The sequence below is a fragment of the Epinephelus moara genome, chromosome 18, assembly GCF_006386435.1.
Source record: "Epinephelus moara isolate mb chromosome 18, YSFRI_EMoa_1.0, whole genome shotgun sequence".
Taxonomy (NCBI): Eukaryota; Metazoa; Chordata; class Actinopteri; order Perciformes; family Serranidae; genus Epinephelus; species Epinephelus moara.
The window spans coordinates 18,550,344-18,569,627 of NC_065523.1; the positions used below are offsets into that span (position 1 = coordinate 18,550,344).

At 38.2% G+C, this 19,284-nt stretch overlaps 2 protein-coding genes across 2 annotated transcripts in view; both read left to right on the forward strand.

Moving 5' to 3' along the window:
- galr2b (galanin receptor 2b) overlaps positions 1-19,284 on the forward strand; it is a 383,467-nt gene that overhangs the window by 146,191 nt on the left and 217,992 nt on the right. The gene's annotated exons all lie outside the window — the stretch shown is intronic.
- LOC126405970 (UNC93-like protein MFSD11) lies at positions 1,771-16,841 on the forward strand. Its single transcript, XM_050070047.1, has 13 exons — positions 1,771-2,293; positions 2,764-2,819; positions 2,931-3,038; positions 3,130-3,209; positions 5,044-5,140; positions 9,883-9,941; positions 10,101-10,245; positions 11,332-11,381; positions 14,537-14,602; positions 14,692-14,817; positions 14,907-15,081; positions 15,186-15,321; positions 16,039-16,841. The coding sequence occupies exons 1-13, from the start codon at positions 2,204-2,206 to the stop codon at positions 16,189-16,191; spliced, it is 1,341 nt and encodes a 446-aa protein (XP_049926004.1). The 5' UTR covers positions 1,771-2,203; the 3' UTR covers positions 16,192-16,841.

The following is a 19,284-nucleotide window of genomic DNA, read 5'->3' on the forward strand; positions in this document are numbered from 1 at the left end:
GCTAAGATGTGGTTTGACTAACTGTGAAGCTCTTTGTGAAACAGTGCAAGTAAATTAAGTTTCTTAACATTGTACCCAGTGCAATAAAAACAGTCATTAGTGATGGAAGAAGTACTCAGATCTTTTACTTGAGTAAAATTAGCAACACCACAGTGTAGAAATAGTCTTAAGTAAGAGTACAAAGCATCAATATATTTTTAAGGTAGCGAAAGTACTCTTTATTCAGGATGGCTCATTCCAGAGTAATGTATATTATATTACTGAATATAATAGCCTACTCAGTACATTAGGCAACATCATTATGTTGCAACGAGGCTAGGCTATATAGGTTATACTGTAGAATAGTTTGTGAATTTCACCAAGGGATCAATGCTCTTATCCTATATATTCATGTTTAATAAACCATCATAATGTATTGTTGATTATTTGTATTGTATTATTAATCAGAATCTGCCAGCAGCAACTAAATATATCAAATAAGTGGGACAGTAGAAAAAGTAGGGAAAAGTACAATTTTCCGTTGAATCATAGAGGAAAAGTAGAAAGAAGCAAAAGAAAGTAGCAATAGTAGTAATAGGTATGCTACCCCAAAATTATATTTACATGCAGTACTCAAGTAGATATACTTAGTTACGTTGCACCACTGACAGTAACACATAGTGATACTCAGCTTACAGCCTACAAGCCTGATGGGCCTACCCATCAACCACTTTCTAATTTGCAACGAAAATAAATTAATTCACACTGGCCATTATTTTTCTACTTTAATGTAAATAAGGTGCCAGAGTGAGAAAAAAATATAGATCAAAATAGAGTTATTAAAAAAAAAGAAGAAGCCAGGGTAGAGTCTGGCCTAAGCCCAAAATGTCCTCAAATCCCAGAAACGCCCCTGCATATACCTGACCTGTGTCGGGCTGCTGCGACTGGATTTGCCTCGTTTATTCATTTTATCTAGCAGCAACTAAATATATCAAATAAGAAGGATAGTCGTAGGCCTAGTGGATTAAAAAGTACAATTTCCCCCTGAAATGTAGAGTAGAAGTGGAAATCAGCAGAAGAAAATAGCAGTGCTATTTATTTTTCGAAAATACTCAAGTAAAGTACAAGTAGCCTATACCTCAAACTTGTATTCAAGTACAGTGCTTGAGTAAATTTACTCAGTTAGTTTCCACCACTGACAGTAACACTAATACAGTGATACTCAACTTAAAGTCCATGGGGCGCCTGGTGGCCCATCAACTGTTTTCTAGTTCCCAATGGAAATAAATGGATTTAAACTGGCCATTATTTTTCCACTTTGAGTGTAAATAAGGTGCCAGAGTACAATTGAATAAATAAATTAATTAATTAATTAATTAATAAACAAATAAATAAATAAATAAATAAATAAATTAATTAATTAATTAATTAATAAAATAAAATAAAATAAAATAAAATAATAATAATAAAAATAAAATAAAATAAAAAATGCCTGGACCCCCAACAGAGGTTTAGGCTGAGCCACTGCATACACCTGACCTGTGCTGGGCTGCTGCGACTGAGTTTGCCTTATTTATTCCTTTTATCTCATAAATTTTATTAATGTTTGTTAACTGGCTCATGGGTCCCTGTCAGTTTGCAGAAGTGGCCCCTGGCCAAACAAAAAAGTTGAGTATCCCTGCACCAAAGCTCCACAGTCTTCATCATCACAGACTACTTTGCTTTCCATGGGAGCATATTCCTCCCGGTTACCTCTGGAAGGCAGCAGAAGCTAAATGAGACTAAACGGCCGCAAATGAGGCTGCACAAGAAGAAGAGGAAGAAGCTGGAGCGGCTGAGGGAAAACCATGACGGAGGAGCCGAAGAACAAGGAAGACCGCAAATACTGGCTTGTAATTAAAGTCACAAGTTGTCATGCGTACTTAGCATGATAGAAGGGAAGTGCCCAGATAACAGTGTTGCCCTGTTGCTGCCTGTGTCCCAACACTCTCCGCTGTTCCTCTGCCCTCTCACTCCTGTTGTTTGCGCATTAAAGTGTAACTAAACAGTTACACGGTTAGCTTTGGTGGCGCGACTTTGTTCAAATGGATTTGTGCGAGTCGATAATGAATCCGTATGGAAGTCTTTCTTAGAGTTAGAGTTCACATGAGTCGACAGGAGGACATCACCAGCGGCTATAAGTTTATAATGTATTTGTAGGGCGAGTAAGAAGTAAAAAAACAGCATGGCAGACAGGAGGACTTTCAACGTTGTGATTTTGGGAGTGGGGTTTTTGTTTATTTTCACTGCATTCACCACCTTAGGGAATGTTGAAGTAAGTAAAACTTTATTACTGGGCTTATACACATCCAAACCTTTTCTTATAACCTACTGTAGTTGCATTTGTTTCCTCTGTTGCATGTTAAAGTGCATTTTCTGACAGTCTGCAGACACTGCTGAGATTTTGTGAATGGATGGAGCAGATTTCCTGTCCCCAACTCTGTAAAACTTACTCAAAACTCCAACATAATCTGCTCTTAAAACTGTTTGTACATTTCTATGTTTGTATATTTGTTCAATTTACTAACTACCCTCTTGAATGATGGGAGTTTGTTTTAAGAGGACCCAAAAGAATCCATCTGCACTTGGCTAATAGGCAGTGGGAAACAAGCCAGTCAGAGCTGTATCTCGTGTTTCTAATTTTCCTCAATGGTCAGTGAAATTATCAAACCGGATGAATGACTTGAGGACGTAATTAGGACCCACTTTGTCCAGTCTAACCGTCTGCTTTCATCTTACTCTCAGCAAACTGTGGTGAAAAGCCTGCGCAATGACACTTTCACTGGGAGTGGGTACCACAGGTAGGTGCAGGTTCACGCACATCCTCGGCTCAGGTTGAAGAAAAACACACTAATTTTAATAAACAAGTACATTATGAAGTGGAATAATAATCCTCTTTGTCTCCTTTACAGTCTTGGAATCATCTATGGGGTGTTTTCGTTCTCCAATTTACTTGCACCGACAGTCGTTGCAGTAATTGGACCAAAGATTACTATGTTTTTGAGTGGCATACTCTACAGGTAAACACTGCCATTGTAATTACATAAAGGGCTGTTCAAAAAAGATGCTGAAGCTTGTTCGTCATTGCTGTTCTGCATGATTTTTGTCTAGTGGGTACATTGCAGTGTTCATCAACCCTTCAACATGGTCCTTTTACTTCACCTCTGTGCTGATTGGCATAGGAGCAGCAAGTAAGTTCCTCCACTAGATATGAAGATATTTTTATATTTGGTTACAACTAGGGATTGCACCTAAAGATTATTTTCATTGTGGATTAGATTCCTGATTAATTGATTATTTGTTCGGTCTGTAAAATATGAGAAAATAGTGAAAAATGTCTGATCAGTGTTTCCCAAAGCTCAAGATGACGTCCTCAAATGTCTTGTTTCTCCACAACCTAAAGACAGTCAGTTTACTGTCATAGAGGAGTAAAGAAAAGAAAATATTCACATTTAAGAAGCTGGAATCAGAGAATTTGAAAAAAAAAAAAGGCTCAAACCTACTAATCAATCATCAAGTTTGCTGACAATTAATTTAATAGCTGACAATCAGTTAAATCAAGTCTAACTTTATTGTCATTTCTACATGCAGAGTGCATGGAAAAGAAATTGCGCTTTCTCACAACCCCAAGGTGCCATCAGACATGTACAAGTATAAAAATATAAAGATAAAAAAAATCTATACACATCACACATATATACATATGCATACACATACATGATAAATAAAAGCACACATGCAGAATGTAGAATATAAGAGATGTATAATATAAGAGAGGACAGTTCCAGCAGAGCCCTGGACTAAGAGGCATTTGGTATTTAAAGTGCATAGTGGAGTGAATGACCCATTAAATAAATATAAATATGAATATAAATATATAACATGGGGATACTGGTCACTAATGAATGATTAAAAAAAAATAGGTGCAAACATGCCAATTACTTGATGTTGAGTTCTAATTACAATGATGTTAAAGTTACTACTTTATTTTTTTTAAATGCATGTGTGCAACAGCATGTGGATTACATAGCTAACACAGTAATTAGTAAACTTTAAGGAAAAAAATAAAGCAAATTACAGTCATCTGAGATAACCCTCCTTTGTACATTTAAATTAAGATATCTTATTTAAGTTAATATAAGTCACATTTACTCTAATTTAACAGGATATCTGGGTTTTTGTTTTGCTTATTTTTGCTTACAGTAGGGTTAGCGATTATTTTCATTATCGGTTAATCTGACAATTATTTTCTTGACTAATAATTTAGTTTATTAAACGTCAGAAAATGGTGAAAAATGGCAGTTATGATTTTCCCAGAGCTGAAAGGTGACATCTTCAAATGTTTTATTTTATCTCTAAATCCCAAAGACAACCAGACATGACAAAGAAAAGCATCAAAAACTCACATCTGAGAGGGTGAAACGGCAGCATTACAGAAACAATTAAAGTATTATTCAATTTATCATCTCAGCTCTATCTTAGGCTGTAATTCTTTTAGAATAGGCATGTTTACTTTTTTTTTTTTTTTTTGGTTTGGCACATACTAGGTACTACAAAAAAATACACGTAAATAGTTGAACTTGGTTCCTGCAGCCTATTCAAGCTCAGTTTCTGTGTTAAAATCCAAATAGTGTTTAATTATGCATACAGGGATTATCATGACTGGGATGTGTTGATGTGTATAAACAGTAGATCCCAAATTAGACCTTAAATGGGTTAGGAGCTGTTTCTGTAAATAGTGCGCAGCACTTTGAGCTTGTTCACAGATGTTAGAGAAAACACTGAGAGAGCAGCCCTCTGCCGAGCAGCTACTGAAAAAAATGAAGAAAAATGATTTGGGGCTGTTTTTAATGTGGTCTCAAATCATTGCAGTGTGATGAATTTTCATCATGTCCCGGGGCTACTGTGTGGTTACATGCATTACTTACCAACACAGAAAGATAATTTTTCACTTTGTGTGGGCAAGTAATTGACTGGTTAATTTTTTTCCCCTCAAATGACCGCTCTTATTCATTTTTCCTACAGTGCTCTGGACCGCGCAAGGACACTTTCTGGTGGAGAACTCAGAGGCTTCCACCATCAACAGGAACACAGGGGTGTTCTGGGGTCTCCTGCAGTGCAGGTATGCAGCTACTGAGATATTACACAGATATTACACAGTCTGTCAGTGGTAAACAGATGCAAGCGTAAATACAGTTACCTCTGTGCAGTACTTCATTTAAAGGTTCAGTGTGTAGGATTTAGGGGGATATATTGACAGAAAAGGAATACAATAAATATGTCTTCTTTAGCGTATAATCACCTGAAAATGAGACTCACTGTGTTTTTGAATGAGCTGTCCATATCCACACAGGGAGTGTGTCCTTGTCCGCGGAGGCCACCATGTTTCTACAGTTGTACAAAACCGACAAACCAAACACTGGCTCTAGATAGGGCCAATCACATTTTCATGTTATTGCATCAGCTGCCATAGTTAGATGCCCCTCCGTGATAAGTGTTTTTTTAAACATGAAACTGTATAATTCAGTGTTCTTAAAGGTTTTAATCTACTAGGGCCGTATTCACGAACATTGAGACATTGAGAATACTCTCAGAGAGCTCCTAACTTAGCCTAAAAAATTCAGTAAGGAGTTCAAGCTTAGGAGTGATTTAGGAAAGTTCTGAGCAGCTCTGAGCAGGGAAAGACAGAAACTTTTACCTTAGCGAGGAGGTGTGGTTAACCACGTTGCTAGGTATGATGCATTCTTTTAACAGATGTGATTGGTTGTCAGAGACACATGCCTTTTTGTGAACCTGCAAGGTGTGGACACCCAGTGGAAATAAGATGAACTGCTGACTGTGAAAGTGTTGTGATCATTTTATTTCTGGCGTTCTAGCCCTAGATGAGAGTGTGTGCATATCCCTAATCACATCAACCACACATATTATTCCCGCACGATCTAATCTGTAGCATTTCATTTACTCACTGTCAGTCAGCATTTGAAGAATATTTCTCTGACCTCTTTGTGTTTCCACCATTTTCTCTTCTGCTTAAGAAACTCTTAGAAGTCCTCCTCCCTGCTCCTAACAGCTTTTCACCATAGGAGCACTTTAAGGTCTAAGATGCTCCGTGAATAACTTTTATCTTTAAAGGACCTAGTCTTAACTGTAAGGGGAAATTCTAAGAAAATGTCAAATTTCTAAGAACTTTCTTAGAATTTCGTCACTAGGAGCAACCTTTAGTACGAGGAAGATGTGTGAATACGGCCCCTGCTCTGTTTCTTTTGAGGAGGAAGAGACCTCTGTGGATAATTCAGCTCCCTGTAAAAATCTCCTGAACATCTGAATTTTAACTAATCAGAGAAAACAGATAAGCACACATTAGCAGGAGCTGGGCTAGCCAAGCAGCTTTGGAGAAACATTAATTTGTAATGTGAAACTGCTTTATTCAGTGTTTTTTATCAGTTTAAATCACATATATTTTAGAAAGGAGGAGACCTCCGTGGATAATTTGGCTCCCAGTAAAAACCTCCCAAACAATGAATACTGAAGGAATCCTAACCAGAGGTTCATGCTTGATACATGGGAGAAGTTCCAGTTGGTTGCAATCTGCAGTCTTCACCGCTAGATGCCACTAAATCTTACACAGTGCTCCTTTAAACCATCTCTGACTGACAGCACTTACAACTTCCGACCAATCATTTGCAAAGCCCCGCCCCTTTGAGTTATTGTTGTTATGTCTGTCAACTTTTCTGTTCTTGCACAGCACATATATGACCTCTGCAGATAATTTGGCTCATGGTAAAAACCTCTTGAACAATAGATACTGAAGGAATTCTAACCAGGAGAAGTTTCAGCTGGTTGCAATTTCCAATCCTCACCACTAGATGCCACTAACTCCCCCTAAATCACACACACTGCTCCCTTAAACTGTATTGCGTTTTAATACTTGGATTACACAGTATGATTCTCTGAAAATGATTTAACTATGGCCTTGAGTGAATTAAATATAAATTTTTTTTTTGAGAATCTAAAAATCCTCCTGCTAATTTGCTTCCTAAACCAACCCAAGGTTGCTATTACAGTGGCCTGCATTGTATTGTTTCTTCCCCAAATTACATTCAGCGCATAAAACACATCACCATGTCTTTTTGTTTGATGCAACTCTTCCAGTTGATCAAAGATATAGTTACACTGCAGCAGCAAAAATACTGTCAGGTCTGTATTTTTAGCCTGACAGGATATTACTGTATGCTTTATTTTAGAATATATTTAATAAATCATGTTACAATTTGTCATATCTGTCAGAGTCATTCGTTGTTGTTTTTTCTCTGCAAAATATAAAAACAGTCCGTTAAAACAGATTTCTGCAGGTGAGAGTTTTGGCCTTTTCATCTCTTGTATTCGGCCCACTGCTCCTGCATGCCGGCTTGGACAACTAATTTGTATTTGTTAAAATATGCAAATTGAATTAGTATAATAATTACATTGGCTGTCACCTGCTCCAAAGCTCACAATAGGGCAATGCTAATCTGACTCTGCAGTGGTGATCCCTGCCACAGTAAACTTATGAATCAGTTCTTCACAGCCTGCAGACACACACATACACACACACAGAATGCAGTAGCTGTTATCTTTTATGAATAACCCGTTATTCCTCGCTGAGGCTTTGGGGCGGACTAATTGCTCATCTACATTTTTCAGTTTAGGTGATATGTAATTAAAGACAGAAATAGATCACAGCATTTTATAGAACTGCCCTGTTCGCCATGAAAGGCAAATAAACAGCTTAAAATAAAAATGAAAGAAGCATCCTCAAAGGCAGAAATGCAGATTATTGTTTTTAGAAAGTCAGCGTTTGATCCAACCCAAAAAAAAGTCCAGTCCTCCTTGTTCGCTTCTTCTGTCTTTCATGATTTATCAGATGACATTTCAGATAGCACTGTATAGTCAGTGGGGTTTTTTGTTACTATTATCACACTGATTGTCCTAACAGGCACACTTTAATTAAAAGGTCAACATTTTAAGCTGTTAAAGCAGCAGAGTCCCACACCAGAGGTTTGACTGACATAAAACTTGCTGTACAAATTGCTGCGATAATGACAAACCTTTGAGAAATGATATCTCTGGTCCCCGATTCTTCCAAGTAGTGAGTGCATCATTTGTAGGGAACAAAATGTAACTGTTTCCTGTAGTTTTATTGTAATAGCTGGTCTGGACTTTCAATAATATCACAAGATCTTCATCCTTAAAGGGATACTTTACTGATTTACAACCAGCTCTGTATGGACCGTTTCATTGCTATTCTGTTACTAGGGCAACAACTTAGGTCCCTGTTTACTTCCTGTCAGCTTCTGCATTAACATACATTCAAACAGGAAATACAAAGGGACCCATTTAGAATGTTTATGTTGTCCGGTTTGAAATGGTCTATAATAACAGTCTGGGCAGTATGTGTAAATGAACTATTGTAAACTTCCCTCTTTTTCCCGCTGGCAGATTTTCACTGGCTCTTGGGCTGTTGCTCAAACTATAGATTGTACTTCTGCAATGTCACAGACACAAAAAATATATTAGAGTATCAAAGCGATCAAACTCAGGCCAAACTCAATCACACTGTAAAACCAAGCAGTGCTGATGAAATATAAACCAAGATTCTGTTACTGCATTGCCTATATCTCATGTAAATTGTCTTCAAAGACATATTTTAGTGGGCTGTAATATGAGAATTTGTGAACAGGAAATGGGCGCCATACTGTTTCCTGTACTGTAAAACAGAGGGTGTGTTCCGAATCACATACTTTTTCTTTTTACTTTCAAGTAGGTACTGCAGCTACCCTAAAACGTACGTACTGTTGCATGCAGTATGCACAAAATTGGGACATACTACTTTTTCATAACACTACACCCTGAACCTTGACCCTCTTACTCATATCTGTTACCATGGAGATGAAACAAAACACATTCACCAAGCTCACCAGAGATGGAGTTACCTAGACAACTCTGATAACTGCATACATTGTAGATTCTACCATATTATATTAACAATAGTAAAATTACATAGGCTATACATTTCTCTGACATTGTAATTTAACACTTATACCCTATTGTTGCTGGTTATATTTATGATTATTTTGTTCAATTAAAGAATTAATATTCCTATTATTACTAATCGACTGGTCATCAGTCACCTGAATGCACTGTCATCCATCAGCCAGAAAAGCATGCTGGCTTGCATACTGCAAAATCTAACTGGATGTAGTAGAACTTCCTGGTATATTTGGCATACTGCATTTGACATAGCCTACTATGTATTGGGACATTCTAAATCTTTTTCTGGCATACTATATAGTATGGATTGGAATGCACAGTGAAAATACTGAGAGCAAACAGTAAAACTAAGCAGTGCTGATTAAATATGAACCAAGATTCTGTTATTGTGTCCATGTGTTGTCTATATCTCACCTAAACTGTTTTCAGAAAAATTTTACCTTACTGTTAGACTGTCAGTCGAGATCGTTTGTGACCAGCAGGCCACCATATTGTTTACTTTCCTGTGTTAAAATGCCAAGCTCGCATAATGTGACCCACCGGTGGGAACGTCTATGGGTCTGGTGTGGTGCTTTGCATTCTGGTAGTTGTAGGTTTTCTACCTCTTGATCAAAAGCAAATGCCACAGCCCTTTTCCTCTGTTTCCTCTGGTCATACAGCACCAGTGTCAAAAATATTTGTGTCCTCCTATGGTAAAGACAGCCCAGTTTTATGAAAAGACCATCTTTCAAGTAGTGAAATGCTTCTTTAAAGTGCTTGAAAAAAATTGGAAATCTGAACATCTATAACTTTTGTTATTTTCTCACTTGTTTTCCCATTTTATCTTATTTACAGCATGTTGTTTGGCAATCTTTACATTTATCTTGACTGGAACGGAAGAACGGAGATACCAGGTAGGGTTAAACCTGTATATGTACTATCATGACAATGAAAGCAAAATGCCAAGAGGATTATACAAGTGATTGGTTATTCTGAATATGCTCCTAGCTTAATGTTGTTAATATATCTTGTGTGCTTTAATGAAGCGGGTTATTTTAATCTTCCTCTCTCAGACAGCAGCAGGAAAAACATTTTTCTGTCCCTGCTGGTCGTCTCCGTACTCGGCACACTCAGCTTCCTGGTGTTGAGAAAGGGCCATCATGAAGAGGAGATGCTCTCTGAAGAGGAAGGCCAGTCGTTGCTCTCAACTCCCATGATGTAAATGAATATCCTTTAGATAGTTACACCTTTTTCACTGTAGTCAAAAATCACTTGTGTAAAAGGACAAAGAGGAGACAAAACTCAAGTGATGAGTAAAAAGTGAAATAGTTGACTGTGTTTTATGCAACATTGTACAAATATACTAGATTAAATGTGATGAAAATAGTTGTTAATTTACCTTTCAAAAATGATAAGCTATAAACTTCATTATAAACAAATGTCCAAAAACTATTTTTCTCGAATAACCCACCTTGAATTTTTAAGGGGTTTTCAAAATGACTTACCACTACAGTTCTTTTTAAATCACTCTTGTCCTTCACAAAAATGACTGACCATTTTTCTGCAGATTGTTGCAATTTTGACGTCAAGCCTAATCATCGCACTTTATACAAGTGGGGTGCAATCAGGCAGATTTGGGGTAGCTTGGACGGAGAGTTTCTCTTTGAGAGTGACAGCGTTTAAAGGCCCTAAATTCTCCAAGCACGGCCCCCCAACATTATTTCACTTTTTATGGCTTGGTCAAAGTTTGACTCAAATCATGAAAAATATAGCTGGCTTTAAAGACCACTGAAAAGAAAAGCCCAGGTGCATGGTTTGCGTGAAATGTGTGTTATAACACTAAGAAAATCAGTTTTGTGAAAAGCGCGATGAGGCTGAAATTACTAGAAATCTTATTAGTGTGCTAATTTTGGAGAAAGTTTATTCTCTAAGGCTGTTTGTGTCTGTCTTGTGGCAGCAGTCTGTGTTTAAAAGCTGTTTCAAGTATCTCCTAGATGCAGGTGTTTGATCCTTGCTTATTGGCTGAGTTTGAATGTGTGCATGAATCCATCAGCATAACAAAGAAGCCTATAGGGAGCCGTCATTTATTGTGAAAAGCACTTTTTTTGTGCAGTGTGTTGGGATTTTCAGGAATCCTTGTGATGTTTATGCAGCTACAGCGTCTTTGATTTGTAAATGACTTCACCTGTTTGTCACTCAGAGGAAGTTATATTATTATTTATCATTGTTTGTGTGAGCAGTTTACTTCTATTAATTAATGTCAGCGCTGTCAAAGTTAAAATTCATTTAATTTCTGCTGTTTAGGTATAAGCACAGAGCAAACACTGCCGTGCAGGATGCCAAGTTGGAGTTCAGTAAGTTTTATTATTTATATATATATATATATAGTGCATGTAGATATGGATACACAACAAACTTTATGTAATAACAGGACTGCTGGTGTGTCCCTAATCCACACTCATTCTAAGCAGGTAGTATGTATTGTGCTGGAAGAATGACAAATTGAAGTATACTCCAAAAAAACATACAAAACCTGATTGATTTTTCACTGTGCTGATGCACACTATTCTCCCATGATGCAATACACAAAGGACACCTAGGAGGTGCTAACAAAACGTGCATTGTGAGAAACTGTGGGTATTGTGGACTCAGGAGACAACAGCAGAAATATCTCGGACAACTAAAAATATTTTTTAAAAACATAGAAAAAAAATCTATATGTCTATTTGTGAAGTAGTGTGAGTTTTTATTATATTATCTCCTTTTAGTGTATAATTTAAAGTATGTTAGGGTTACTGCCTGCTGAAACAATGTACAATGATGATGAGTATGTAGCGCTTACTGTTACGAATGTCACAAGTTTGGGGAGTATTTTGTGATGAACCAGTGATTGGCCAAAGTAAAATGTTGATCTGATGATGGTGCTGGATGAAAAATTATTTCACTGCATCTAATGTCCATGCCAAAATATTACACCAAGTCCACTCAACAGCTGTAGAGACATTTCACTCAAAACCACAAATCTGAACCTCATGGTGGTGCTAGAGGAAAAGTCAGGAGAGCAGACTTAAGACTTAAGTATTCATTATCTAGGAACTATGAACATCCAATAGATGTAAACATACACTCACTGGCCACTTTATTAGGTACACCTTGCTAGTGCCAGGTTGGACCCCCTTTTGCCTTCAGAACTGCCTGAATTCTTCGTGGCATAGATTCAACAAGGTGCACATGCAACATGACAGCATCACACAGTTGCTGCAGATTTGTCCACATCCCAAAGGTGCTCTATTGGATTGAGATCTGGTGACTGTGGAGGCCATTGGAGTACAGTGAACTCATTGTCATGTTCAAGAAACCAGTTTGAGATGATTTGAGCTTTGTGACATGGTGCGTTATCCTGCTGGAAGTAGCCATCAGAAGATGGGTACACTGTGGTCATAAAGGGATGGACACGGTCAGCAACAATACTCAGGTAGGCTGTGGTGTTAAAACTATGCTCAGTTGGTACTAAGGGGCCCAAAGTGTGCCAAAAATATCCCCCACACCATTACACCACCACCACCAGCAGCCTGAACCGTTAATACAAGGCAGGATGGATCCATGCTTTCATGTTGTTTACACCAAATTCTGATCCTACCATCTGAATGTCGCAGCAGAAATCGAGACCAGGCAACATTTCTCCAATCTTCTATTGTCCAGTTTTGGTGAGCCTGTGTGAACTGTAGCCTCAGTTTCGTGTTGTTAGCTGACAGGAGTGGCACCTGGTGTGGTCTTCTGCTGCTGTAGCCCATCTGCTTCAAGGTTCGATGTGTTGTTCACTCAGAGATGGTCTTCTGCAGACCTTGGTTGTAACCAGTGGTTATTTGAGTTATGTTGCCTTTCTATCATCTTGAACCAATCTTGCCATTCTCCTCTGACCCTTTTCAGACCATCCTCTGTAAACTCTAGAGATGGTTGTGTGTGAAAATCCCAGTAGATCAGCAAATTCTGAAATACTCCAACAACCATGCCACGTTCAAAGTCACTTAAATCACCTTTCTTCCCCATTCTGATGCTCGGTTTGAACTTCAGCAGGTCGTCTTGACCATGTCTACAGGTGAGTGTATGTCACTGGATAAGTGAAAACTTTAACCTGCAGGTGGCACTAGAAAAAAAGTCAGGGAATCATTAAAAGTCGGTAGGATTCCTCTTTGGGGGACCATGAATGTCTGTAGCCTGATACTAGACAGAAATGTCAACTTGTTACTCTCTGTTTCTGTCTTTAGTCTGGCACTGCGTCCAGTCTAACAAATTTCTGTGGGGGCAGGGGATTCGATTTTCCCTGACCAATCACAAGAGAACAACTCTTCCACCTGAATAAATGTCCTTTTAAGTTCACACCTATGCATCACCATGCCAACATACATATTTTGCCGGGGTGATAAGAGTGGAGCTGAGCAAAGAAAAACAAACTACAATGTCTGGCGATAATGGGAAGTCAATTTTAGACATCTTCAATAAGAGCGTCTATCTCGTCTATAGCACTCGCCATTGTTGTCAGTACTCATCATTGAGTCTGGCACTGCTTGAAAACAGCTTCATGTGGTGCTGATTGGCTAATTGAGTCCCCCGCATCACTCGTTGGCTGTTTTCCTGGAGTGAGCACATTCAAAGGTCTGGACCCAGGCAAGAATGTCTGTTTAAAAAATATTGTTGAAATTCAGTATTTAGCTGTTAGTGTGGCTAAAAAAAGAGGTGATAATGTGTTTACTTTGCTGTGTAAACCTTTCTCATCTGAGAGAATATAAAAATTACAGAAAAAGGCCAGTGTAAGACGTAACAGAAATGTTACCAGGCATTCAGCCGGTGACCTCTAGTCCCCCACACTCCAATGCTCTTAATCTGAAAGTAGCAGGCAGAGTCACAGGCAGTTTCTATGTTCTTCTTCAAGTGAAAATTTCTTTCATGTGGATAAAAATCTCCTAGCATTACAAGTGAGTACGCAGAAACTGCCTGCTCCAGATTTTATCTCTTTTTGTCAACAGGAACCTGTGCTGCACTTGCACCTGCCTTCAGTGCAGCCCTCAAGTTGTTTGGATGATCAGATTGCTCTTTGTCTTGCGTGTATCTTGTGTGCGTGTAGACTTGTGTACACCTGCCTCAAAGGTATCGGGTTTATCGAAGATGAGCACTGATTCATGTCAAGAGAGGGCATCCAGGCATATATAAACAAACCTAGTGGGATTTCTTCCTTTAAAATGTGAATTTCCCTAAATGCCGGGGTGAAATTCTCTCTTGGGTGTTCCTCCACCTGCATTTATATTTAGATGTGGCTTTTTGGCTTGTTGAGACGGAATATTTCCCTATCTTTTATCTGCATTTTATTTAAATTGTCAGAGGGTAATGGGGCCTCAATGTCTGCATTTTTATCTGAGCTCAATCCTCATGTAAAAAAGCTATATAAGTGTTAGGAATATATGTATTTATTAGCAATTCAAATCTGTATATTGTGTGTCCTCCTGTTCAGAAACCATCCTGCAACTTGTGAAGACTAAAACTATACTGCTCCTGAGTCCCTGCATGGCGTACAGCGGTAAGTCGAATGGAGAATGCATTAATGCAGGGAGTATCTAAACCTCCAGTGAGGGCTCACAGCTACAGTGTGCCCTCCTTGTTCTGCAGGCCTGGAGCTATCTTTCTACAGCGGAGTGTATGGGACGTGTATCGGAGCAACCGCACACTTTGGAGAAGCAGCTAAAGGCTTGATTGGGATCTCTGGGATTGTGGTAGGCATTGGAGAAATCGTAGGTGAGTTAACATTCCTCTGTCGGAGCTTGTTCTGGTGGTTTAAAGTCACTGGAGGCCACTGGGTTCATGAATAGGTTCTCTCTCATCAGGTGGAGGTTTGTTTGGATTGTTGTTCAAGAACAATCGCTTCAGACGAACTTCTGTGGTGTTTCTGGGGATGGTTGTCCATTTCGTTGCTATCTATTTGATCTTCCTCAGTATCCCGGACGACGCCCCTGTCGTTTTTAATACCACCACCCAAAGTAAACCATATCTAACTCCAAGGTAGGCAATTTCTCTCAACAATCAGACAATAAGGATCAGTGCGCATGGGGAAGGCCGGTCACAATCCTACTTTGTTTTAATAAGAACTGTATTTTCTCTCTCAGTGTATCCATTGCCCTGCTGTGCAGCTTCTTGCTCGGACTCGGGGACAGTTGTTTCAACACACAGCTCTACAGCATATTAGGCTGTGTTTATGCTGAACAAAGCACGCCTGCGTTTGCCATCTTCAAATTCATTCAGGTAATCCCGAGTTGCCAATTCTCAGGCATTGTTAGCAGAGCTGAGCAAAGCCGGGTTAAAATGTTGTCTTGTCAAGTATGAAATGAATTCACCTGCAGGCCCATTAAAAAGGAAAAGAACAAGACCCACACGCGCCTCTTAATCTTCCCTTTGTCTTTGCTGCAAAATTGGTCTCTAACAAGAAATAAACCCTAGATATTGTGGTATTTTAAGTTCCAATGAAATTAAATTGCAGTCTTTTGTCTGTTACAGCAGACATATCTGCTCCCTGAGTCACTCGCCCTTTGTTCCTTGAGATAAAAATCAGACACCAAAAGGGAGAAATTTATATATTTGGTTTCATGATGGTGCCCTGTAGTTTTACATTTATTCAACAGACCTGGAACCTTATTTCAATACAGCCAATCAAATCTTGCATAAACCAGAAAGTTCTTTCTTTCAGTAAGATAAAAAACTGTTAACAACACATTTAAAAAACATGTTGACATTATTTTTGACTATAAAAAGCGACTACTAAAACTGGTTTCAGCTGCACTTGAACATGACAGTAATTTAGATACAGTATATAAGAACAAATATTAATTTAACTCAAAGTTAAATTATGAAACTTCTGCAATAACTTGTGAACTTTCTACCTAACAAATGAGGATTTTATCGACTAAACTGTCCTTAGCAGATTTGATGTATTAAAATCTAAAATCTCTTTTCCTCTATCAGTCTGTTTTTGCAGCAGTGGCGTTCTTCTACAGCGGTTACCTCCTGCTGAAGTGGCAGCTCCTGCTGATGGTCATCCTGGGCTTCACTGGAACGCTCTGCTTCTTCGTGGTGGAGAGGATGCAGAACTCCTCTGTGGATGCACAGGATTATTAGAAAGAAGATGTTTCTGTATCAGCGTTGATCATCTTATGGGACAATCCTGTGTATTTTATTTCATGAGGGGTTATTTTGAAATCTATTTTTTTAATAATGCACTGAAAGTCATATGCATTTCCATAACATTACACTCAAATAATTTGAATTGTTGCCACAAGTTGCCTTAAGAAAACATCTGAATGGAGTAACATGGTTATCAATCAGCCTGGATTGTACCTTGCACACTTTTTGTTGCAATAACCTGACACAACGTAGTATCATAGTTAATCATTAACATTATTTCTACTGCATGCTGCACTGTTAGTCTTACTGTAGGACATTAAAAATAACCACTCACCTTATCTCCCACTTGTTTGCATTGCTTCCAGCTCAGGTTTGTCATTAAAGGCAGCGTCATGTCGTCCGAAAAATATTTCATGTATCTACAGCTGTTACTTTTAATGCTGTTGATAGTTTGTCAGAATGATTGACAGCTTGATAAAAATAGATGAGAGAAAATAATGCAATAGTGTTCCTGTCATGTATCAGAAAGTTAACTAATAAATGCCTGACAATCATTGTTCTTAACTTTGTATATTTTGCATGTTGTCTGTGTTTTTTCACCAATTTGGAGATTTTTGATGAATAAAGTTTTATGCTTTTTGGATTTTTAGTCATTTTAGTCCGTTAATAGTGTATTTTGTAATAAACATGCAGGCCAACTCTTGAATTTTACGTCTCTTGAATGAACCAAGTTGCAGACCAGCTTAAATGTTCCTTTCAGAGGGGAAACACCTGGAACTGTTCTTTTCTACATCAGCCTGTGGTTCAGATCTAAGTGGATGGGGGGTTTTACTCACCGTAACACAGCTAATGTACACCCAGTTTATTGTGCCACAAAACAAGATAAATCTACTAGTTTAAATCCTGATTTTCCAGACTTATTTGAAAATCCATGAGGCCATTAATCAAAGGAGGAGCAGGAGGAGAGGTGGAAGAGGAAGGGTTATAGGCCCAGAGGTCCCACATTACTTCACTGGTAATTGAGTATTGATTACATTACAATGAGAGTAAGCAGTTTTGTGTGATCTTAAGTCAATTGTGCCACAAACTTGACAACAACAAAGCTCTGATGGGCTAAGTGAAGTATACAGCGTTTACTCACAGAATTAAAGCCTGGCAGGGTTCATATTATTGGTTTAGGGAGATGGCCTCGAAAGGAAAGTAACGAGGTTTGGACGAGTCTGGTACCTGAACACGAGCACGTCTGATACATCAGCTATTAGTTATTCCGCAGTGTTTCTCAATTAAAAATCATAACAAGCTCTGTCATTGAAGCTGTTGTGAAGAGTAAATCTATAATTAAAATGCATGTGAGTACATCTATCACATTTACAAGCACTTAGAGAAAACACTGATACCAATTTCAATCACAAAACAGCTAGTTGTAAAGTTAGACTATTTAAAAGAATACCTCACCTACCCCCCAAATGATCATTTGCATATCAATTACTCACCCCGTGTAACATAAAATTCGAGAAGAAGGCATTTTTCTTGCATGCCTCCATGGTGAACAAAGAATCCAAAAACAGAAAATACTTGATGAACTGAAGTCAGAGGGGACCAAGAAAACTCTAACACTACTAACTCGTGCAGTATAATCTTAGTCTCATTTATCTAGTTGAATGCTCAGTACTTCCCAAACACATTCATTTTTTTAAAGCAAAATATTTCGAAGACTTCTGCATAAACAGACAAGCAGCACAGCTGCACTGTTTTTGTTTAAGTGTTTTAAATATTAAAGTTTTGGCAAAAGTGCATGTGTTTGGGTAGTACTGAGCATATGGCTGCATGAATGAAACTTGGATTATACAGTATGAGTTGGATGAGAGTTTGTCAACAGATGTTTTGCTATAATTTTGCTGTTGTTAAACGTGGCCCCCATTTAATTCAGTTGATTAAGAATAACTGCCTTTTTTTCTGGATTCTTCGCTCACCACAGAGACATGCAAGAAAAAACAGGTTTGATTCCCAAATTCACTGTAACATGGGGTCAGTATCTGATATACAAATGATCACGGGGGTGGCTAAGTGTTCCTTTAAACCCAATTTATGTTTTACATTTGTAGTAAACTGGATGTTTGCTTTAGCCACATCGTCAGACTGTACTTTCTTTGTTTACACACAAAACTCTGACTATTTTTTGAAAATCCGAAAAGAAAAAAAAAAAAAGTAATTCAATTTCATTTTCTTGGGCTGTTACGTTAGCTTAAAAAACTCCACGGCCTGTTCTCACTCCCGATTCATCAAATAGTACCACTTTGTCAATGGACATTGGCGTCACAAAGGCAGAGAGATGTGGTGGTATGATACTTCCTGGTTGACGCCAGTTTGTGATACCACTGGCAACTACTGTAATGTAAAGAGTGACAAAGTCCATATAAGGCAGGTGGGAGGGGCAGAGGAATGGGTCAAACAAACACTGGACTTTAACCCAGGAGCCCACTGCTCAGTTCCCACTGTGATCTTTAAGCCAAACCATGTTTTTTTTTTTTCTAGACCTAACCGGGACTTTTGTTGCCTGAGCCTGAGGAAATCAAACTAAAAAGTTTCTCCTACATTGTTAGTTTATTTTGAAAAAGACCATATGCATGTAATGAGCAGAAATTGTATATTTCCTGTGAAAACTGAGGTGTATTTTGAAAAGACACAATAAATGTAACAAGCACAAATTGACACGCAATCCCAGAACATCCAAAACAGACGCAGAAGGGTACCAAGAAGGGGTGGGGGAGAAAATCGATACAGCATAGTATCGCCATATTTTTGTGTGGCAATATTGTCACACAGTGCCATGTATCATTTTTTTATTATATACATTATTAATATTACAAATACATACTAAACTTTAGGTAGCCTACTAAAATAATATAATCAATTGTTATTTTCTGTCCACTAGATACATTTAGGTGCTGCAAAAAAAGTGAGTGGCTGAAGTGAAATGAATCAAATCAAATCAACTTTATTTATATGGCACTTTTCATACAACAGTAACACAAAGTGCCTCACAGAGGTTAAAAACAACAAAGATCCAAACAGAAAACAAAAAGA

Excerpts from the sequence above, each read along its gene's own strand:
- LOC126405970 (XM_050070047.1), top strand. The coding sequence starts at position 2,204 with ATGGCAGACAGGAGGACTTTCAACGTTGTGATTTTGGGAGTGGGGTTT. Across the intron at positions 3,210-5,043 it reads GATTGGCATAGGAGCAGCAA|TGCTCTGGACCGCGCAAGGA; the intron begins GTAAGTTCCTCC and ends TTTTTCCTACAG. Across the intron at positions 9,942-10,100 it reads CGGAAGAACGGAGATACCAG|ACAGCAGCAGGAAAAACATT; the intron begins GTAGGGTTAAAC and ends TTCCTCTCTCAG.